General features: G+C 40.1%; 1 protein-coding gene across 2 annotated transcripts; it reads left to right on the top strand.

The window, feature by feature from the left end:
• Positions 1-2,568: 2,568 nt before the first annotated feature.
• tle5 (TLE family member 5, transcriptional modulator) lies at positions 2,569-22,782 on the top strand. Of its 2 annotated transcripts, none has more exons than XM_012964320.3 (7): positions 2,569-2,964; positions 4,472-4,569; positions 6,571-6,634; positions 11,730-11,774; positions 16,765-16,827; positions 19,307-19,381; positions 21,227-22,711. In XM_012964320.3, the coding sequence occupies exons 1-7, from the start codon at positions 2,932-2,934 to the stop codon at positions 21,440-21,442; spliced, it is 594 nt and encodes a 197-aa protein (XP_012819774.1). In that variant the 5' UTR covers positions 2,569-2,931; the 3' UTR covers positions 21,443-22,711.
• The last annotated feature ends 1,702 nt before the right edge of the window (positions 22,783-24,484 follow it).

Genomic DNA, 24,484 nt, shown 5'->3' with positions numbered 1-24,484 from the left:
AAGTAATTTGTGCATGCATTTATTTATTTGAGTTATTTGGCAACAGCTTACAGATGCACTCCTCGCTTGACTTACTAGCTCCCATTGCTGCTGTCTTACACACCTGATAACGATTTCCTTTTGTTTTTAATTTTGTGCTAGACGCTAGAGGTTGAATCTAAATTTTAGCACCCACTAAATGCAGTGTTGTTTCCTCTTTAATGGCATAACCCCAATTTCTGGGTGAAAGTGTTTAATAGAACATGTGTATACATATGGCAACATTTTATTCAGAATTTATATCACCTACATGCTGCATAGTATTAAGGATATGTGTTCTGCCTGATTTTTAGCCTTGCCTGTTTATAAAATATTACTTATTCAATAATCAAAACAACTTATATAAATTTTATGATTTTCATAAAATTGCATACAATGGGGCCGATTCACTTAAGTGCGATTATGCTTATTGCATGCTTTTTTGCATTAAAAAGCATGCGATAAATAAGTACCGATTCATCAAAGTCATTTCGCCTGTTAAAACGCATATTGCATGTGCAAAAAGACGCACTAGCGCATGGATTATTTACCTCGCATTGCGTTAATTCTCGCATAGAAATAATACTAATTCATGATTCACAAAAACATATGAAGCGTTAAATGCACTAAATATCGCATTAGTCTGTGTGAAAATTAACACCTACTTGGGGCAGGCAGTGGTGGTTTGTGAGCTTTTGGAAACGTAATGGAAACGTAATGGTTACGTGCGGTAAATCGCACGCTAATATAGCACGTGGCAAAATATATTGCGCACAGTGAGAAATAACGCACGCGGCAAAAAATAATGCAAGAAAACGCTCATTGCGAGTTAAATAAAGCAATAAATATTGCATCTAAATTTTGAAGCCTGTAACGCATGCTATAAATAGCGCTCGTTTTAATGCACTTTAGTGAATCGGCCCCAATGTATTTGTTTCAAGTTCTGTAATATTGTATTTTTACCCATGGGTGAACCCCATGTCAATTGGAGGAGTGTCTTTTATGGTCACGTACAAATACATGTGTTTACTTCACATTCCTTCGTATGTTTTTTTGCAGCTTGTTATCGGACCTTGTTCCACAGCTTGTTTCAGAATCAAGTTTAATCGCTGTTATGAGTCAGTATCTACCTCTGCATTATTATTACAGACCAATGATTAATTAGCAGAGTGACTGTGGTGTGAAAAAACAACAAGGCAAAGTCAGCACAATAGCATAAACTGATACTATTATAAACACTGGATATTGTAGGATATAGCTAGCATTTATTAAACCAGATTAAAAAAAAACAGATACAATCTCAACTTTTTGTGTGCAACCATTAAATTGAGTGCTTCAGGAAGCTAGAGTTTGGTTGATTCTCATCTCTCAAAAAACCTGAGCCTTTTCCTCTTGACTAAATGATGGTCCAATATAGAACTATATTGTAATAATGCCTAAATAAGTCTGAGGTGCAGAGAGGAATTTAGTACTGTATTGTTTGCTGTCCTATTACTTTAAACTTTTCTTGATTAAGTTGAGATTTTTACTGTGGCCCAAAATCACATTTACAGTGAGACAGTTGTTTTAGTTAAATAATTTGGTTCATTTAAGGCTGATGGCCCAAAGAGCAAGTTAGTTGTCCGCTGTAGATCTCTGCTACTGCGGGCAACTAATCACTCTGAAATGCCTTTCCAGTGGCAACAATCGGAGTCGATGGAAAGGCCTATGCATTGCTTCGGCTTTCCAAAGTTGCCTGCAGGAGGAAACTTTGTGCGAATTGGGAAAGCCAAAGCGATGCGTAGGCCTTTCCACCAGCGACTCCTATAGTTGCCAGTGGAAAGGCATTTTGGAGCACTTAGTCGTCCGCGGTAGCGAGATCTATCGCGGGCGACTAACTTGCTCCATGGGACATTAGCCTTAGATGTCATTCTGCAAGGCTCCATGTTTTTGTCAGCATTTTGCATTGTTACACCAGTGTGCCATTGGGAAACCGTGTTCATCTAAACATAAACTGATCAGATGCAAATGCTCAGTGCATTGGTGTGAAGGTTGAACAACATGGTGCTGTAGGCCCTTAGTAAACGAGGCCATCAGTGTCTTATCTTTTGCACCCCATAATTACCAAGAACTGAACATCATGTGTGAGTGTCTGGAAGCAAAATCTGTGCAGCCAGGAGTTTGTAGCAGGCCAGAAATGTTGAGGGCCCAGTGGGGCCATAATTACTAAACAATTTCTCCAGAAATTTTGGGTGCCCCTTTAATGAATATGTTGAGGGCTTAGTAACATCTACTTTCACCACTGGTAAAAATTGAATTACTTCAGTTCAGATGATTGTTGTAAAAGCCTTAGATATATACAGAGACAAAAAATATTCTTAAGGGAGATTAAAATAAGGCAGCCTCTAAAAATTAGCGAAATGATGCTCCCACTGAGGTCTGTATAGCAGGGTTCATTGAATGTAACTGATAAGCTTTCATTTTTTCAGGAATTTTAAAATCAGCTAAAAGGACAAGGGATCCTTACATGGGAAATTGAATCATTGAAACTGTGACCTGTAGAGGGAGCCATATATCTGCTTAAGCACAGACGCCATTAAACAAAAGGCTCCTGAGTGGGTAGAGAGCTAGGAGATCGTGTAGTGAAGCAGGGCAGGCCGTAGCCTCAGGGGTGGGGGAGCATTACCGGGTTAGAGATCAAGAAGGGACGAGGCCAAGGGGACAGTAGAGGTCCTGGTTGACAGCACACAGAGCGGCCAGAAGATCATCTGGGGTTTGCGGATCACATATCTGGGCCCAAAGCAGTAGTGCCGGCTGAGAAGCAGAGCGAAGCCTTCCCAAAGTGCACTGAGCCCTTGGATAAAGCGCACAGGAAGCCGGGCCTTGGATACTGAGCCTGTGCGTAGCGCCGTACATACCGGGGCCGGGTGGGATATGATGTTTCCTCAAAGCAGCAGCCGGCACTCGGTGAGAAGGCGAGGGGTAGAACTGAATGTACTACTGTATTATTGTGTGTTATATTTGTATAGAACATGTTCATCTGCTGGAGACGCTAAAAGCAATATGGGGGTAGGATTTTTTTGTTGCAGGAAGTCCTGCCGTTGCAGGAGCCGAAAGGGCTTAGTGTTGTAGTAGAGTTTCAGAATTCTGTTGAATCCATCTTTGCCGTCTAGAGCACTGGTAGCATTGTTATATTTTCGAGGTGATATCCAGTATTACACACTGCTGTGCAATGTGCTGCCTCTTTATAAATACATGTTAAGGACAAGAAATTACTGGAAGGGGCAATGGTAGGCATCCCCTCCCCAATAATTATAATTACTAGCCTCAATCCCCCCCATTGGAGTTGCCTTTGTGCTTAAAATTGCACTGCCCTGGGGCACTATTGTAGGGAGTGCTGCCAGCTTGCTTTCTGTCCATGCAATTCTTACTTCTGCCCTGGGTAATGAGCACATGCTATAGAGCAAAATCAGGACTGAAGCTGCAAGCCAAATATTTTGCTGTATTGCACATGACCCAGAGCAGCAGCAAGGAAGCAAGATGGTGGTGCACCCTAAAATAGTATCCTGGCCACTGTGTTTTTTTTAGTGAAGAGCAGTATTAGCCTGGGGTCCAAGGTAATCACCAGAGGTGCCTGACAAATGTGGCCCTCACCATATTGGCAGTGCATAATTGAGATATTCATGTATCATGTACTGTACCACAGAAAAGTGAGCCTCCAATTGTCAAAATAATGACCAAGCAGTGTTCTAGTTGCTGCCTTCTCCCTTGGAAATGGGATACATATACTTAACAGAAATAGCTAATTATTAGTAATAACTATGCTTGCTGCAGCCATGTATTATGTGCTTAAAGCCTTCCATACACTGAAAGATCCACTCATTTGGTGAAGTCGGCAAACAAGTGAATTATCTTGTGATTTGGCCACCAAGGTTTGTTTGGCTTTATGGCCGCTGATCAGATCATTATAGGGGCCTATACTTGGTTGATTAGGAACTGAGCGTATAAACAACCAAGTGGCCCTTATTTTATGATATTTTCAAACCTGCCCAGCAGATATCTAACTGATATGGCAGCTAATGTTTCCAAAGGTATTTTTAGCTTAACATAATAATACATATTGCATAAGCCATTTAGGTGTAAAGGGGTGAGGTGGCAAACAAAGACAAAAGTTGTTGTAGAACTCTTCTTTTACCCTATTCTACCTCCTGACTCATGGGAACACAATCAAAACAAATTACTAGTCCACTGAGAAGCCCTTTGTATAAATAAACCCCTCCCTGCCCCTTGATGCAACCTGTTAGACTCTGAAATGAGTAGCTCATTATACAGAGGTTTCTCAATGGACTGGTGATCATTAAAGGGGTATACTATGCCTTTAATTTAACCACTAATTAGCCAAGTGTCCTGTGGATTCCATTAAGGCTGCAAATGTTTTCACATGGAATTTCTATTATGATTTTTTTTTCCTTAGGGCTCTTCGCATTTGCCCCAGCAACTCAAATTCACAACCTCAGATTCATGTGATAGAATTAAGGATGAATTTCAACTGCTGCAGGCACAGTATCACAGGTAGGAAATTGCTTCATTTTGACACTGAGGGCCACGCCAATGCACCTTTTGTCTGATGAGGTTTTCAAGCCTGCCGATTGTTATCTAGAATTTACACATGCCAATAAGCTGCCGACTAGGTCGGGAGGAACCAAGTCATCAGCTTTAATCAGCCCCTGTACGGCCACCTTAAGGCTAATGGTGCAGTTAGTCGCCCACTATAGATCTTTGCTACCACAGGCAACTAGCTGTTCCGAAATGCCTTTCCACCTGCAACAATAGGAGTTAGGAGTCGCCAGTGGAAAGTTATACGCATCGCTTTGGCTTGCCAGTGGAAAGGCATTTTGGCACAGTAGTCAGCCATGGTAGCAGAAATCTATTGCAGGTGACTGACTGGCTCCATGCGACATTAGCCAAACACTACATTTTATGTTTTTTATGGCATAGTATTGTTAGGACACATACATGATGACCTGTAGCTAACTTGTTTGACATAAATTTAATATAACCTGGCCCTTAAACATGATATACTGATATTTGGGTCCCTACACTAAAATGCCAGTGTTTAAGAACCCTTATTCTTTTAGTATAAGCAGCTAAGTCTGTACAAGTATGGAACCTGTTACCCAGAATGCTTGGGACTTGAAGCTTTCTGGATAAGGGATCTTTCTGTAACTTGGATCTCCATAGCTTAAGTTCACTAAAGCAAAATTTAAACATTAAATAAACCCAACAGTGTTGTTTTGCCTCCAATAAAGATTAATTATGTCTTTGTTAGGATCAAGTACAAGGTACTGTTTTATTATTACAGAGAAAATGGAAATGGGGCCTATGAGAGATGACCTTACCGTTGTTCGGAGTTTTCTGGATAACAGATTTCCAGATAGCTGAATACCTGTACTGTCCAACTGCACAACCCTTATTTATTGGCAGAAATGAAAGTATCACCTATGGTGTTATTAAAAACTATAGGCTTCTAAAGGCAAAAACTATGTAGTTACTCTTCTATTCTGCTGTGGGGTTCTGTAATGTTCATCATAACATTATGCAGCAGTGTCAGATAAAAATAAAATTTTCCAGTCTGCCTTCTCTGTTGAATTACCATGATCTGTCTCTTTATACCTTGTTTGGGAGTGTTTTTTTTACCCCCTTAATATATCATCCCTGCTCTAGACTTTCTCTGTTAGGATTGTAGGGCACTGTGGCTGTATCCTTTTTTAAATTGGCTAACCCCAGACACATGTCTTTACAGTCATAGGCCAGCCACCTATTTTTGTTTACCAGATAAGATAACGGTACAGTTCTTGGACAGTACCATACACAAAGGTTTGATTCCCTTAGGGCTCTGGCACACGGGGAGATTAGTCGCTCGAGACAAATCTCCCTGTTTGCGGGCGACTAATCTCCCCGAGTTGCCATCACCTGCCATCCCACCAGCGAAAGTGTAAGTCGCCGGTGGGATGGCACACGTGGCGGCGCGATTTCGGCAAATCGCCGAAAAAGCCTCACTAGGCAACTTCGGAGATTTGCCGAAATCGCGCCGCCGCGTGTGCCGGCCCACCGGCGACTTACATTTTCGCCGGTGGGATGGCAGGTGATGGCAAGTCAGGGAGATTAGTCGCCCGTGAACAGGGAGTTTTGTTGCGGGCGACTAATCTCCCCGTGTGCCAGAGCCCTTAGGCAGCTGTGAAAGGCAAATTAATGGCAATTTTAGTTATTTTGATTGCATGTTTTTAGTAATGAGAACATGCCAGACAAAAATGCTCAACAGTATTCAGTTTGCATTGACTCAGTCATGGTTGTGACACTGGAAATGGGAAAAACTGTTTAATTCATTAATAAGTGAAAAATACAATTCTGTTAATATGTCGCATTCTAAACAAAAGCCTTTATTTTTTTATTGTTAGATCTTGCCTTTGGGTGATGGCACACAGGGCATCACCCAAAGGCAAGGGGTGACAACAGGGCTCAGGCAATATCTATATTTATATATCTATAATATCTATTTTATGTATCTTTCAGTCTAAAGCTGGAGTGTGATAAGCTGGCCAGTGAGAAATCTGAGATGCAACGGCACTATGTCATGGTAAGTAAATGTAATTAGCATTTGTGCATGATACAAATTGAGCAAGTTACTTAGGAGTTAATCTAACTGTATCTGTGCTACTTGACTTGGCACTTGTAGACAATTGAAGCCAAAGTATGTTTGGTACCAAAGCTGAAATTTTGAGGGCTGCTGACAACTTCTGATAGCGTACAAGTGCATTAAACTGTTAGTATGCGTGAATGAGGATTTTGTTCAGTATTCTGTCAGATTTAAAAGCAAGTCCAGTGGAATTTGTTCATCTTTAAAGGAAAAGTGACACTAACATTTTTTAAGTAAGAAATCTATTCTACCCTGCACCAATAATTGCCCTATCCTGCAAACCACTTAGTATTTTGAATGCTTTATTAGAAAATACCTGCTAAAACTTGGCTTCCGGTCATTTGAAATAAGGCGATACGGCGAAGGAAGGAGCAGCATCCACTAAGCGACGAACGATTGATCGAGCCTAGCCTGACTCCTTCCTATACAGAAGGAAGGCTAGGCTCGATCATCGCATAGTGGATGCTGCTCCTTCCTTCGCCGTATCGCCTTATTTCAAATGACCGAAGCCAAGTTTTAGCAGGTATTTTCTAACAAAGCATTCAAAATACTAAGTGGTTTGCAGGATAGGGCAGTTATTGGCGCAGGGTAGAATAGATTTTTTACTTTAAAAAATTTAGTGTTACTTTTCGTTTAATTCCAGATCAATTTCTGGTCTTTTGACATGTTTGGTTGTATGACTATTGCAGATTTTGTTTTAGGCTTCTATCAAAGTTTTCAATAAATGACAAAATGACTAAACCCATTGGTGTAACTATAGAGATGGCAGACCCGTGGGGGGACACAGGGGGCCTGGAGCGAAGGGTCTGTTTTTTTCTTGTAGTTGTTGAGATCCCCCCATCCTTCCCAGCAAGTCTCCTTCCTAAAAGCAGGTGGGCGGGTATGATGGGGTGTTGCTGTGCGTGTCAGGCCCCTCAGAAGATTTTTTTAGGGGGGGTAGTTACGCCAGTTACTGCACCACTTTTGATTATGATAGGTGGCCACTGATTGATTTGATTCTGTTTTTTTTAAACTAATCCTTTTGATCTGATGAAAGGGAGCATTGGTCAACTAGTTGGAAACCTTCTTATAAACGTGTAAAACAAATGGTTGTGTCATGTGAGGGTACTGATCTCAGCACATTATGCCATAGGCAGTGGGTTTCCCATACAGAATCCCAAGAAATGCCTATCTATTGTGTATATTTTTTTTTCTGCATTTTTGGATTGGTTAACCGTTAGCTAATCATCTTTATATGACTGATATTTTCTTTCTCCATATCATAAAATAGCATAATATTTTATGGCAGATCTTTACTCGTTCCTGTCATCAAAGGTGAAAGATAACCCCCTGTAGAGATTTGCAGAAAGGATGATGAAAAAAAAATAACGTTTATGAACAATTTATGAATTGTAAGTTTCTGTCTGCTAGTTCTGCAAATCCTGCCATTGCAAAGGTTTCCCAATGGAATTTCATTCAAGTAGCTACAGGTGCTTTGGTATGTTAGACTAGACTATAACCGTATTTAAAGCAGCTTTGTTATGTGTATTAGCATTCTGCCCAATGCAGTAAAAGATTACAGTATAAAATGTTAATCTGTTAAATGCAATATTTCTCCCCACTGACATGCTGAGTCCTGTGTAGTTCAGTTATTGTGCATGTTCTCTCCTATCATGGATGACAAACTGCTCCGAAATGGCTTTCCACCGGCAACCAGTTGAAAGCCCTTAGCATCTCTTCTTTTTCCAAAGTCGCGTGAAGTTGCCTGCAGGAGGAAACTTTGCGCAAATTTGGATTACCGAATTGATGTGAAGGGATTTCCACCAGCGACTCCTATTGTTGCCAGTGGAAAGCCTTTCCGGAGTGGTCTGTCGCTTGCAATAGCAAAGATCTATTGCAGGCAACTCAACCACTCGATGGGTTCTTACCCTACCTTAAAAACATGGAGCTTGATAGTCTCAATTTCCACTGTTACAGACTGCTGAATCACTTGGTACTGTTAATGCTAATTATATATGTGCTTCAATAATTAGATATACTAGTAGGGGTCATTTATCAAAGCTGGGCAAATTTGCACCTGAGCAGTCACCCATGGCAACCAATCAAAATTTGCTTTGCGTTGTATCTACAGCTGACTAAAAACAACGCTAGTCAATGACTGGTTGCTGTGGGTTACTGCCCAGGTGCAAATTTTCCTAGTTTTGATAAATAACTGTGAGACACGGTTATATAAAATATTGGCATGAATGGGGAAAGCTTCTGGGAAGGCGTTTACAGAAATTTAAACTGAATGTCTTTGGCACAAAAAATATAAAATGGAAGATCATGTCTGGAGCAGGTTCCTGTGAATCAGTAGTGTTGCTTTCTAAATGTATCAGAGGGTGAGAGATTTTTGTTTACATAACAACTTCCAGGATATTCTTGTTAGTGAGTGGGAATAAAGAGAGAGAGGCCTTGCAAGAGCTGACTATGCCTAAGGTCAGATCCTCCTGACCCCTTTTAATGCTTTCTGGCACTGATTTTACAAAATGTAATCCTGGGCAATTCTTGCTTCAAGGACTGTCTTCTCTTGTAAGTTTTAAACATTTGGCCCAATTTTTGAAGGCTTTTCTTTATTTAATCCCCTTGGAGCTAAAGTTTTACCCCCCCTCCCATTACTCTCTTGGTTCAGGGCAATTAGCTCTTTAATTATGACTGCAGAGATGTGGCTGCAGATGGTTAGGCAGCCAGCAATACTCCTCCTGCATATTAACCCATGAGGGCAATTATAGGAACCTTCCTGTTTGAATACTGCGTAATGATCCTTCCGTCCTAAAATCCACCTCTAGGGACCAGGGCACTTCAATGTGTAAACAATCAAAACACACTCCCATAGCTCTCATTCCTGCTTTCTTCCATGTCTTTGTTTTCTTTTTAATATTCCAGTGTGGATTCTCTTTGCCAGGGATTTGTTTTCCCTACTCCAGTGTGTTTTCTACCTCTCTGGTAGAGTAGAGGTTAAGTTGAACAAGCGGCAAAACCTTTTTAAGAGCTTTCCAAGACTTGGAAGCCTGGAAAACAGGAGGTTGATTAGAGCAGGACAGAGCTGTCTGCCAAAAAAATAAATCCACCTCCCCACTGCCCCTTACCCCCTCCTCTTCCCCTCTCAGCAGGTCTTCTGGCTTATCCCTCTCTTGTGGGGTTATGCCATTCATTCCCTCTGCCAGACAGCTGCTTGTTACAGGATGGAGAGGGGAGAGGGGGGTGGAGAGGGCCAAGCCAGGGTGTAAATCTGCCTAAAAATCTTTCTGGGACTTGTAAGACAAAGAGGTCAGACTCAGGGGAGGGCAAGGAGGGGGGCAGCTTCCCAGAGACTGAGCAGCACATGGTTAACCGTTTCACTTCCTGACAGCTTCACACAGTGTATTCAGTTAACCAAAATCGTTTTTTTTTTTTTAATAATAAAGGGCACTTCAGACATAAACTGTGACAAACAAGTTGTTTACTCTGTTACTGTTTACTTTTGTTCTTCTTGTAGCATTTGTTCTTTATACTGGCAGATACCTTGCACAGTAAAGCTTGCAATTTATAGTCCAATATAATCTAGCAAATCAGCCCCTCCAAATCAAGTCAGCAGCTTCTCGGACTGTTTGATCAATATTTGGCTAAAGGTCGACCAGATATCTATCTGGCAGGATACAAAGTCCCCTGAGTAGTCTGCAAAGGCCTGAATTATAATCCAGACGTTGGCCCTGGGGCAGATGATCGAATGAGCCAGATTTAACCCTGGGCGTTGCAAACATGGCAAAGATGTGCTCATTTGGTGAGTAGTTAGGCAGAGAGAAGCGGATATGCTCTCATCCGCAGCTCCATATAGCTGAACTGACAGACACAGTGTCAGTGTGCTTGTCAGTGCAGCTACATGGAGTCGAGCTTGACCAGTAAATGCATGCTTTTGCATTATTCGTGCCAAATGCTGAGCTTGTCAGTTCAGCTACACGTAGCTGCAGTTGATAGTGGTTGGTACACTATGTGTGACTGTGTCCTTACATGTATATCCAGCTAAAAAGTAATCTAGTCTTCTGTAAGATTTGATCCTAAGGGATGTGGCAGACGGGGAGACCAGTCGCCCACGACAAATCTCCCTTGTCGCAAGTGACTGATCTCCCCGAAATGCCATCACACCAGCAAGAATGTAAATCGCCGGTGGGGTGGCATACGCAGCGCTGCGATTTCCCCAAAATCACAGAAGATGCCTTGTGGAGCCGCATATGCCATTCCACCGTCGATTTACATACTTGCTGGTGGGATGGTATTTCGGGGAGATTAGTCGCCCGTGACAAGGGAGATTTGTCGCGGGTGGCTAGTCTCCCCATCTGCCAAAGCCCTTAGGATCAAATCTTACAGAAGACTAGATTACTTTTTAGCTGGTGGGATGGTATTTCGGGGGGATTACCTTGTCACGGGCGACGAATCTCCCCGAAATACCATCCCACCAGCGAGTATTTAAATCGCCGGTGGAATGGCATACGCGGCACAGCGATTTCCTAGAAATCACAGAAGTTTCCTCTCAAGACAACTTATGCGATTTCGGGGAAATCACGGCGACGCGTATGCCACCCCACCAGCGATTTACATTCTCGCCGGTGGGATGGCATTTCAGGGAGATCAGTCGCTGGCAACAAGGGAAATTTGATGCGGGCGACTAATTTCCCCGTGTCCCACAGCCCTAATAAAACCAAACCAGTGTGTCTGGCTGTTTCTGTCATTATTGTAACTTTGCTGTCTTCCTTCACAGCAAGATATCATGCTGCTACTGTTTTGTTTGCATCAAAAACGCAGTGTTTGCAATTGGTTCCAATAAGCAATTGGTGCTTGGCAGCATTGGGTAGAAGTCATCAGATCACCTTGAAACAGCCCAAAATATGACCAGCTGTAGTAAACATACTAAGTGCTTAAACTTTGTATCTGTCGCTAGATAGGTCAGAGTTTTGTTATAATACACACTTTCTACATCACTAACTCTCTCTCTTTACAGAGCTGTTATTTCTCTAACTCAACTTTGTTCTTTCTCCAGTATTATGAGATGTCATATGGACTGAATATCGAAATGCACAAACAGGTAAGCGCCAAGGCTACAAAGCAGAAATGGTCTTACTGGGCACAAACTGGCTGCATGTCTGTCTGTATTAAACTGTCTCGATTAGGCATATCGGGCTTGTCACCTTAGCAAGGGTGTAGCACAGCCGGTGGGATCAAAAATGCACAGCAACCATGGCAAAATTACAAATGAATATATCACAAAAGATACATCCTGTGTAGCACACCTTAAGAGATAAGAACATAACTTTTACTGATATCTTCTAAAATCTTCCCTTAAAATTGAAAGAAAAAAAAAAGTGAAAAAATAAACTGTGCAGACCTCACAACTTCTGAGTCAGCACAAAACACACTTTAGAACCATGTTTTATATATACAGTATTTATACATTGTAAATATACTTACCAGCATCATCATGAACAGGAGGAGATTGTCTTAAGCTGGGGAATATTAAATTGAACAAACTCGCATCCTACCTCGAATGAATATAGATGTACACTTCTAAGTAGTGTAAGTAGTGATAAGTAGTGAGAGACTATTACTGGCAACAGTTGCAGTTACAACAAATAAATAGTGAAGGATTCCCACTGGTAAGAGCTCACTATTTTGTAACCATTTTTAAAAGTTTAAAAGATTCTAGCCCAGTACGCTAGAACCAAAGGTCTGAGTTCTGGACAGTTTTTTTTTCCCCTTTTTTTTCTTTTAATTATAAGGGATGTTTTTAGAAGATATATAAAAGTGATTCTGACAATGGTGCAGAACTTGCTCATATAATTCTTACGATTCTTAGCATTTTGTTGGCCAACAAAATAATCACACTGATGACTAAATGCCCCTTATCTATACATTTCACGCTTTATTTTTATCTGTTTATATAGCGCAAACATTTTCTTGCACCATGTTTGCAGAGTCACCTCAGCTCCAGTGGGGCTTACAATCTAAAGGTCCCCATACACCTTAAGATCCGCTCACTTGGTGATGTCGCCAGTAATGCTCTCTTATATGCCTTTCTTAATTAACAAATTCCTTTTGTTTCTGTCATCTTGGTTTATAGGAATTATACATGCAGTGATTTCTTATGTTAATATCCAAACAATCTCCTGGTTGTGTATAAACACAACTAGGATTTTTTTGACTTTATAAGGGTGAAGACACAGGGAGCTACAGTTATCAGACCCCTTATCCGGAAATCCATTATCCAGAAAGTTCAGAATTACAGAAAGTCCATCTCCCATAGACTCCATTTTATTCAAATAATTCCCATTTTTAAAAATGGTTTCCTTTTTCTCTGTAATAATAAAACCGTACCTTGTACTTTATCCCAACTAAGATATAATTAATCCTTATGGGAGCCAAAACGGTCCTTTTGGGTTTAATTACTGTTTAAATATTTTTTTTAGTAGACTTAAGGTGGAAGATCTGAATTACGGAAAGACACCTTATCCGGAATACCCCAAGTCCCCAGAGCATTCTGGATAATGGGTCCCATACCTGTACTAGTAGCAGCTACTTGTCATGGCTAGTAAAATAGACAAAGCTGATCTTTTACTGATAATTGTCTCTGTGTGTGTGTTTTAGCAGGTGCTGTTCTCAGTATTGTCTATGGCAGGGTATTTTCTGGTGTTTAGTAGCCATAACAAGTAGCTGCTAATAAGTAGGTTTGTGTGTCCTTACCCTAAATGCTTCTGTTATCCTATTATTATTATTATTATTATGTTCTCTGCTATTTGAAGATCTGTCCTCTGGAAAGAACGTTGTTAGCGAAAACATTAGATAAAAGTAATATCTGAAATAGTATCACACAGCAATGCTCCCTCTAAGTGTTGCACTTGGGCCCTACGAACATTAATTATAAGCACACAGAAAACTTTGTATGCGCACACACAATTCAGATATGGCTCAGATCCATTCACCACCATTATAACACTTCAGTGCCAGTTAATTTTACCATAAATGTATATGGCAATTGTCAAGCAATTTTTCAGTATTTTTAGCTCTTTCCATGCGATACCATTTCATTTTTGTTAACCAAGGAAAAAACTATTGATTAGTACATATGTATTTGTAAAATATATTTGTGTGTATATTTTTAAGACAACACAAGCTTTCTAAACTTGCCGGAATAAGTGATTCCACATTTGTATTCTGTAACATGACACTTTGCTTTAAATACATTAAAAAAAGTCAATTTTTCTAAACACAAATTAATATAATGTATGAAGATAGGTGTATAGACCAAATACCCACAGGGGTAAATAAGTTGTTTTAGACTTAATTCTACTAAATACTGTATATCATGACCTGGATGAATGAGACTTCATAGTTCTAATAATGAAGTACCCCACAAAACAAGGGGTCAAGGGGTAACATATATACTTGGAAATTAATGTCCTGGAGGATTTTTTTCATGTATGGCATTCTAGGCAAAACTGTCCTCCACCACATATTGTACTCTTGTATGTATATCACCGTTTTGATAATATACTAAACTAACTGCCCAAATTTATGTAGCACATTATACAAGTGTAGTAATATCTAATATGCCTTTATATGATACTCTTAAAATACACCAAATGGCGGAAAGATGCATCGCAATCATTACATTTGGCTTTGCGAATTTAAATATTTTATATTTTGCACATCATTTCTACAGCAAGGAATAATAAACATGGCACACGTTAATATAAAACTGACTGGCAATTTGCTACTGTAAGCAGTTGCTTAGCAACTATATTGATGGTGAAAAAATAAATTCTTGCTAATGATACTGGCCTTACACTACCACAGCTGAGCCAAACATACTCCTTGGGATTTCCGTCCTAGTGATGTAACAGTTTGGTCTGGAGTGGTGGCTTAAAGTAGTAGTAGTTGAAAATTCGAGATTTTTTAATTGCTTATATTGTCAGCATTTCACTGCTAGCTGTAATGTGATTCCACTTGGACTGCACTTAAAATTCATCATTAAGGGGCGCCGTGTTCAAGCACGCTTCAAAGGGGCGATATGCACCAAAAAACCTCTTTGCTAAAAATGAGCACAATACACTTTTGTTGGAATTACATTCTGCCTGTTCTTTAAATAGGCAGATACATAGAATGGAGATCGGGCTGAAAAATATGAAAGCAGTCATTTTCGGGCCCACCTCCACTTCATGTACCTACACTTAAGTATAAGCTGTACTTTTTCAGCTGCAGAAGGGAGCAGAACCGCTTCTCAGCCTGCAAAAAAAACCCAGGTAATTTTCATATGTAAATTAGAATTCGGTTTTGGTATTCTTCTTTCACAAAGGATTTGTCGCCAAGTGAGCGGATCTTCTTGTACAGGTGGGCGATATCGGGAGAATCCAGGGCATTTACATTACATTAACATTTATTTATAAAGCGCCAACATATTCCGCAGCGCTGTACAATAAGTGGGTTACATACATGGACATACAGAGTAACATATAAAGCAATCAATAACCGATACAAGAGGTGAAGAGAGCCCTGCCCAAAAGAGCTTACAGGGCAAACGACGGGCATAGGCAAAGTCGGTCCGGGGACCACATGAACGAGCCGATGCGGCCCCCGATCTGACTAGATTTACTAACCTGCCCGATCGAGGTATGGCCTGAAATCAGCCAGATATCGGTCGGGCAGGCCCGTTGGGAGTGCCCGTACATGGGCCGAATAGCTGCAGAATCGGTCCAAGGGACCAATATCGGCAGCTACTATCGGTCCGTGTATGGCAGGGATCCCCAATCTTTTTTTTACCCGTGAGCAACATTCATATCTAAAAAGACTTGGGGAGCAACACAACCATAAAACATGTTCATGGGGGTGTAGCAAATAATTGTTATTGGCTATTTGGCAGCCCCTATATGGACTGGCAGCCTACATGAGGCTCTGTTTGGCAGTACACCTGGTTTTTATGCAATCAACACTTGCCCAAAAGCCAGGAATTAAAAAATAACTACCTGCTTTGAGGCCACTGGGAGCAACATCCAAGGGGTTGGAGAGCAACATGTTGCTCACGAGCCACTGGTTGGGGATCACTGGTGTATGGGGACCTTAAGTTCGGAATTCACTTTACTGCACATGTGCTGCCCAGACTAGAATGAAAAGATGACGGAAGAAGCAGAGGAAGTGGCAAAGATGGGCTTCTACAGATCTACCCCATGCATGTGTAGTTTTTAGTGAACAGGAGCACTGAATGTGGTTTGCACTGAACATAATATTTCTCTATTGTTTTAATCTATTTTGTTTTTTTTTTTTAGCTAAACAGGGAAACAGAAGCTTACCCTATGTTTGTTTTTTGAGAGCTAGTAAATTATATTGCCAGTGCACAGATTGGTCTGGAAACACCAACTGTTTCCATATTGCTTATGTTTTAACTGTTCCCTAACCATTTAGATTGTAAGTTCTTGCTAGCAGGGCCCTCTAATCCACATTTTACTGTGTAACCCTTGTTTGTTAAATTATTGTAAGATCCCTGTTTGTTATAAATTAATGTGAAGTGCTGCATAACTCGCTATATAAATGATGACCGATAATGATATTATTATGACAGTCACAACAACATTGTGAAGGAGGGTGTTGTTTATACAGAGCTTGGTGCCCTCTAGTTAAACTAATTCAGCTAATTAATGGCAAGGTTGTAAGTGTGAAAGCAAACTTCCATCACTGCTTTGTAATAAAAAATAACTTTTACTCATGTTGAAAAAAAATATTTTATAGGCATGTACTACCTCTTAGTTGTCAGGACTTGGACTGGTGTACCAGGTAATGCTGCCTTGTGCACTCTAAAATATCTCTTTTCCCAATTCTTGTCTTCCTAGACAAAAAAGTGACGGTGTAAGCCTTTACTTCAGGCCTTCGGATTTTACTTAAACTTGTTACTGCATCTCACTCTCATAAAACACTCAATAATCCCACAGGCATTCAAACATAATGGAGAGCACTATATAGAAGTCATAATTCCAAACTTATAGCTGCATTTTCCCAATAATTTTTTTTCTCCTTTTTTTCCAACTTAGGCTGAAATAGTGAAGCGTTTAAATGGAATCTGTGCACAGGTGTTGCCTTATCTCTCACAGGAGGTAAGTTCCCAATATACTGAAAGTTACCTTCTGACTGAGAAAAGTATTTCTTCTGCCTAACCATTAGGATTATACCACTTTAGTATGCATTGCTGTGCCATTGCTTTCTTATGTATTCCACAATACAGAAATGCAAGAGTTAATAAAGCCCATTATTTTCTGTAGAGCTTCTATTTATGGGGTCCCACCAAACTGCCAAATGGAGGTGCCATGCTCCCTGCTTATTTACTGTAATACTTCATCCTAAGCATTCTGAAGCATTGCAGGGTACCAGCGTTTGTCAGTACTGAGCATGTGAGCCAGGCCAACTGGTAATATGCCGTTTCCTCTATTGGGGGAGGTGCCAGTTCAGGGGGATTTCAGAATGTAATGTTTCGGGCCTTTGTCTTCAGTGGCATAGGACTGCTAGCTCTGGGAAGCAGCCTTATGTTAATTAAAGTAATGTTTATGAAGGTTTTAGTTGCCTTTGAACACATTAGAATCTTCTATATTGTTTGTCTTGGCTGTAGTAATTTCTGGAAATCAAATAAAAAAAAAATCTATCTGGTTTCCATAAACAGATTGTTCTATTCTTGTTTATCAGGAGTGCCCCAGAGCTTGTCTCACAACTTGGTGTTTCTCACATATAAATGCCAATCCTTGAGAAATAAAATGATCATTGAACACACTAAGCCACCCTTGATTCTGATGTCTGGGGCAAGTGGGAAATCTTCCTTTAAAAAAAAAAATTAAGAACTGTAGCCCACAGCTTTAGATATTCATTCCCCTTGCTAAGGGGTAGCAGTAATACAATGTCTTCCCCTTTCCTTAATGGTAAATCCAAGCATAGTTACTCTGCCAGGGGCAAAGTCAAGGAATTCACAATCGCCTCATCCCATAATTGTTTTTAATTTCTGAGGATGCAGAAAACTATAGCTCAGCTATTTGCAATCAGCTTTTCAAATAAAACCATTGACATTAGTACAGAGAAACAAATCTAAGTGTTGGCTATTTCTATTTGGGCTATATTTTGATGACAATTGATAATTGAGTTATGAAAATTCCATAAAGAATTGAAAGAAACTCCACAGAAATGTAAGAAGCGCAAGGGTAGCCATAAGGATACTTTGACACACTTGCCAGTGAAATGCTGGCTAATTAGTGTCTTTTTATTCTATAGATATTTGCATTTAGATAGCAGGGAATATGTCTGCTTTGTAATGCCTCCGAATAGCCTTCATTCAGTGTATTTACTTATGGAAATGAAGACTGTTCTAGCCACAGGATAAATGCAGTCAGAGGCAGACTGAACATATGGTTATTAGCATGCCCTGTATCACTTCTTACATGTGATGTGGAATTATATACTGCAGCAGGGTAGAAGGCCCTACATTCTGAGATTTATTTAATATTTAAAGCTGTGTAAAATGATTTTACATTGGAAAAATAGTATATTTATAAAGCTGTATATTTCTTGTTATACAGATATGGGACCTTTTATCCAGAATGCTCAGGACCTGGGGTTTTCCCGATAAGGGGTCTTTCGTGATTTTGGATCACCATACATTGAGTCTACTAAAAAATCATTTAAACATAAACCCAATAGGATTGGTTTTGCCTTCAGAAAGGATTAATTATATCTTTCTTGGGATCAAGTAAAAGATACTGTTTTAATATTATAGAGAAAAGGGAATTTAAAAAAAAAAAAAAAAAAGTCTGAATTATTTAATTAAAATGGAAATTCAAAGCTTTCTGGATAACGGGTGGAAATCAGGCTTATTGGGTCTATTTAATGTCAGTGGTGGAAACAGACCATGCAGTTATCGGTGGGGGCAGGCGGGCCCAAACTAGAGGATCTACTTCATCTGTAGCTATAGAGATTTCCCTGAGAGCAGGCAGGGAGTGAGAGACACATATGGGAGGGAAGCGATGGGGGGGTACAGGTTTGGCAGGTACAGGTTGGGGTGAGCGCCAAGCCCATCCAAAAAACTTATTGCAGGGGGGCTTGGTGCCATGTAGTTATGCCACTGTTTAATATTCTCTTTTTAAGCGAAATAAAGGTATGGTTTACCAAATTACAGAAAACCCCAGCTACCAAGCATTCCTGATAATAGATCCTATACCTGTACATTAAAGGCAGCAACCAAAAAGGGCAGTTTTGTGACATATGCCTGTGCCACATATATTTGACTCCAAAATGTAGATGTCTGATTTTATCAGCACAGAATATTCAGTTTCCTTAGATTTTATTGCGGAGAACAATGGTTTAGGGGGGCTTAAGAAAAAAAGCAATGGTTGGCCAGATCTAGAAAAAGTAGCAGCAATATGGGGAATCTTTGGCTGTACTTGATTTGCTAGGTGACAAATCTCCCTAGAACAGTATTGGCTGAAAGCAGTGACAAAGCAAGCTTTATGTACAGATGCTGTTAAAAACTACTTTGCTGGCAAGAGTTACTTATGACTGCCTCATACTAATTCTGACCCTTTGATCTTTCCTAAGCACCAGCAGCAAGTCCTGGGAGCCATTGAGCGAGCAAAGCAAGTGACTGCTCCAGAGCTGAACTCCATCATCCGTGTACGTGAGAACACTTTTGGCATGCCCTTATTCATAAACAATGGAGAGCAGGTTGCGGAGGTGGGGCAGTGGAAAAGACAGATTCCATTCCATAGTTGACCGTACTCCTGAGTCACTAGTGCCAGAGGCAATGAACATGTGGTTATTTATTCAGGGACCAGCTCATGTAATCCATATAGTGTTGCAAACATTCTTTTGCATTCAGGATGTACGGTTGTTTATTATTGGTATGAATGGAACTTTACCTATCAATTTTTTTTTCTTCCTTAATATGGGAGATATGTCCTATTTATAATTAGAAATTGTTTTTCATTAAGAAGTTACTACAGAATGAAGACATAGTTTATTTTGTGCACAGAACATTCCTTCCCTGGTGCAGAATTTCTAGAACAGTGCAGCCACTCTGGGGAGATTGCCTGTTTGCTAGATATAGGGGGTATATGCGCCAAATATGCATAACATCTCCAAAATCTTTGGAATTTAAAAAAGGGAATACCAGATAGTGAAGTACGCCTTTTTTAGACAATGGAGAATAAAATCACACCTGGCTATAATCACAAGCAAAATATGGCAAATAGTGTTGCATAAATAATCATTTAGAATCCAAGTACAAGTTACAGATTGCCATACGTGTGGTTCCCCTCCCTTCCATATGCAAAGTTTCTGAGCATTCCCATTGGTGAGGGGTACTATGTATGCGTTATATAAGGGCAGTGGCACTTAAAAACATGCTCCTGAGAAAGTGTGTTGGACCACGTGAAATGCATAAGGAAATCTGTAACTTGTACTTGGACTTGAGTAATTATTTATACAATGCTATTTGCCATATAATGTTTATGAGTATACCCAGTTAGGATTGTATTCTTTATTAAAAGGACATACTTCACTATGTGGTATTCCCTTTCTTATATTCCAAAGATTTTGCAAATGTTATGTATATTTGGCTCATATACTGGTGAGTAGGCTGCACTGCACTCCCCAGAGTGAAATAAGGGATTCACTGTTCTGGAATTTCTTCTCCAGGAAAATTGTTTTGCACTTTCCCGCAGTGCAGAGTTTATGCTTAAGTTTGTATGACAGTCCTGCAAGGTGGACTTATTGGGTGAGAGCTGTAAGCATCAAAATTTACTTTTGGATAAAGCACCGATCGGACTCTCTTGTGTTTTATACTACTACTTTTCCTGCACATGTCAAGCCAATGTTATACTCCTCCGTATAATACTACTACTGTAGTTCACATCAGTGGATAATCCAATTTAGGGCGCTGTTGAATATGCTGGCACTTTGTATATGCCAGAGAATCATAAATACATAGATGAGGCTATGTTTAAAAATGATTTCAGATGAGGGGAACAGATCCCATTTTTTTTTTTTCAGCTTGAGAAGGTTCATTTGGTTATATGGAAAGCAGCAATTCCGCAGTTATCTCATTTACACTTCCTAACTGGGATTATATTTAAGGATGTACCATATCCTTCATTTTGTAATGCCAAAATACCAAATCCTCATCAATGTAGTTTGTCTGGTTCCTAATTTGCATATTTAAATTTCATTAAAATGCAAAAAAAAAATGTTTCACTTTGTCAGTGCACACTAAGGATTTGTTCATGGTTGCTAAACATTACTCTGATTCAGCCAAATCACGTACCCTAGTTTATTTTAGGACTAAGACAGACAAGCCTCAGCAAGGTTTAGCGGTGGCCATTCATGAGGTAACGAGTGCCCTGCTCAATAGAGAGTAAAGTTTAAAATAGTATGTAGAATGTATGTTTATTGACAGTATATAAAGTCCTGTCTGACATGTTTCCTCCCTCCCCTTACTTCCTTTCCCCTTCTTTACAGCAGCAGCTTCAGGTGCATCAACTCTCCCAGCTTCAGGCTTTGGCCCTTCCTCTCACTCCTTTGCCTGTGGGATTGCAGGCACCTTCTCTGCCTGTCAGTGCAAGCAGTGGCCTTCTCTCCCTGTCGGCATTAGGCTCTCAGGGCCATCTTCCCAAGGAGGACAAGAATGGCCATGACGGTGACCCACGGGCTGATGATGATGGTGACAAGTCTGATTAAACAAAGAGCTGGAGGAGATGGATGAAGGTGCAGCGTAGCAGTGACCTTAGCACTGAATAAGAGAGGTGCAACAATGTGCATTATCCAGACATGCAGTTGAGGAACCTATGGTTTCAGAATGCAGGGTACCGGCAGCCAGTAGGTTAATGCACATTTGTTTGATCACATATGTAAATGCATACGTATTATATATGGAGTAAACTGAAAACCTTATTGTAAATTAATTGGTTATATGTAACGGAAAAAGCACAAGCCACTCTGATTTTGAATTATTTTCTGCCCTCCAATATTAATGCATTAGTTCAATTTAGTGACCATACACTACATAAAATTGTAGCAGCTTCCTGATTAATTTTGACTATTAAGTATCAGAAGCATTTGTGTAGATCATTAGCTGAACTTACTCAGCAGTGATAAGCCTGTTGGAAAAAGGGGGTGGTTTATCTCCCTGAAGTATTTTTGTTTGCATTTTCCTTCAAGCCTCCCCCCCCTCCCCGACTGGCAGATAAATATATAGTGCCCACAAGGCACCAACTGATTTTATAGGCTGCTGTTCCTACATTACAGACAAAGCTGTCTTTGGCTGAAAGAGTAGGCTGATTAACCCTTTAGTTGCCAGTTATGCCTAGAACAAACCCAAACAACATTTTATTTGTATTGAAAGCTCTTTCTATGAGAGAATCCTCTCAAACATATCGGCACTGCACTAGATTTTTTACATTTATTTGTTATATTTTTTTTACTCTGCAAATCTCTACCCCCATGATATGGATATGGAATTACCATCTGCCAGTCCCTGCACAACTGCATCTTTCATCCTGCCATCTTGGGGAGAGGGGGAGTTGAATCAATTAGCAAACTGAGTTAATCATTACCTGCCAGGGATCTTCTACCAGTGTTAAGGCAGATGGCACGCAAAAGCGCCTATTGCGGCTCCCATTGACTTAGAGAGGGAGTTGACGGAAAACACCAGTACTGGCACTTTTCAGCCCTAAAATGTTCATTAGTTTTCGTCCACTTTCAGCAGACTGAAAAGCACCATGTGTGCCATTAGTCTTAAGAGCTCATGAAAAAATGACAGCCCTCCATATATCTTAAAGGTAGCGTTTGCCAGGCAAGGTGTGTGCTCTGTACATAGTCCTGTAGAGATGCTCCATTTATTTTCCTTTTAATTTTGTTCTTTTTGTGTCTGATCTTTTGACCCTGTTGATACTTTGTGTGGAGGGTGTGACCGTGCCTTTTACAATAAATTGTTACAATGCCTGCTCAGTATTATTGATTGCGTAAATTTATTTCTTGTTTTTGACTGTTTTTTCGTATTAAAGGAGATGTGAAGGCTGCATTGGAGTCTATATGTAACAAGCAAGCACTTTGTGTAGATGAATTCTTTTATTTAGTTTAGTTTTTTTTTACCCCATAACAGAATGGCTCTAAGAAATAAGTAGGTGTTTCAGCGTGCTCATGCAGGTAATTTCCAGGTCGGTAACTTTTTTTTTTTCTATTGGCTCCCACTCCATTTTCTGGTCATTGTAGCACTGAACATTTGTGCCAGCAATAGGATTGTCACTTGTTGTGACAACAAAAGGGCCGTTACAGAGAAAAAAATGATGTAGCGTACAAAGTGCTTGATTGTGAGATATAGAATTAACAGCAGCACACTTGTTTCCCAGAGTGCAAGCACAGTTGCATACATTTTAACAAATGGGAAGCAGTTGCATTAGATGCATTTCCCCCTAGTGACCACAGTTTCACTAGAATCATGTGGGGGGGGTTTGACGCTGCATTGTGGGGGGGGGGAAAAAGGAAACTGCGCTTAGCCCACTATAGCTACTGCCTCACGTGGTGGAGTCTCAGTTTACAGATCAACACAGGCTGAGGATCTGCCCCTAAACTCCTAAAAGCTTCTTGATGTGCCTGCATCTGGAGCAGATTTTAGTGCAGAACTGCATAAGCATGGGCTGATGCAATGGTTCTGGGTGTAGGCGCATTAAGGAGCATAGGGGTGGATGTTCAGCCTGTGTTTATCCGCAGGCTGAGAATCTGCCACATGTGGCAGTAGTTTATAAATTACAGAGGGATGCATGAACCATTTGCTTAATTGTCACATAGAAATCTTCTGCTATAAAGATTTATGTAGCATCAACCATATTATAAAGCATTATGTAGTGGAGAACCCATGTTTTTCATAACCAGAAAAAGATAAGATGTAATTATCCATGTAATGTTTCTTTAATTACTATATGGTCTAAAAGCACAGTACATTTAGTTGCCTATTTTGTGGATTCCATAGTCAAATGTTCGCCTGCAGCAGTCCCCACAATTCCACATTCTCACTCACTCATTGTTCGATCCTGCCCAGCTCAAAGCCCTTTTTTGGCAGAGTATAGCTATTAAACTGCCAGACTGTGCCAAGGAATCCTCTGAGTGTTGGCAGAGTCTGTCCACAGAGCCTGATTAATTCTTGGCAGAAAGAGACAAATACCTTAACCCTCTAGTTTCACTTTGCCAGAGTAATGACAATGGTACACATCCTTCGTTTCCTGATTAGTTAAAATCTTTATTGTATCGGTCACTGTTCTCCTACTGGTTAGTAGCAGTACGATAATGGTGCAGAGTGATAGAAAACATACCGTGAGAAGTAGAACATGTATAATTGCATAACAACATATAGCAATGCTTCACAGTATGGTATTTTTCAGCAGTACAATAACAAAGAATAGTATTTATAATATATAATTTATAAATTCTATAATCACTGATACAACAATGTATTTTTGCCCCATTGTTGTCTCTGATATAATCATTCCCAGTAAGTCTGGTAAGTAACATACACTTAGTACAGGTATGGGACCTGTTATCCAGAATGCTCAGGTTTTGGGATTTTCCAGATAAGGGGTCAAACTATGAAATAATTTAAAAATTAATAAAAATAATTATTGGATTGTTTTGCCTCCAATAAGGATTAATTATATATTGGGATCAAGATCAAAGTTCTGTTTTAGTATTACAGAGAAAAAGGAAATCGTTTTTAAAAATTTGAAT

The sequence above is a fragment of the Xenopus tropicalis genome, chromosome 1, assembly GCF_000004195.4.
Source record: "Xenopus tropicalis strain Nigerian chromosome 1, UCB_Xtro_10.0, whole genome shotgun sequence".
Classification (NCBI taxonomy): domain Eukaryota; kingdom Metazoa; phylum Chordata; class Amphibia; order Anura; family Pipidae; genus Xenopus; species Xenopus tropicalis.
This window is presented reverse-complemented; position numbering and strand designations above follow the sequence as displayed.

Bases quoted from the DNA above. Each gene is read 5' to 3' on its own strand.
- tle5 (XM_012964320.3), top strand. From the start codon at position 2,932: ATGATGTTTCCTCAAAGCAGCAGCCGGCACTCG. The intron at 2,965-4,471 runs GTGAGAAGGCGA...TTTTTTCCTTAG, and splicing joins AAAGCAGCAGCCGGCACTCG to GGCTCTTCGCATTTGCCCCA. The intron at 19,382-21,226 runs GTACGTGAGAAC...TCTTTACAGCAG, and splicing joins AGCTGAACTCCATCATCCGT to CAGCTTCAGGTGCATCAACT.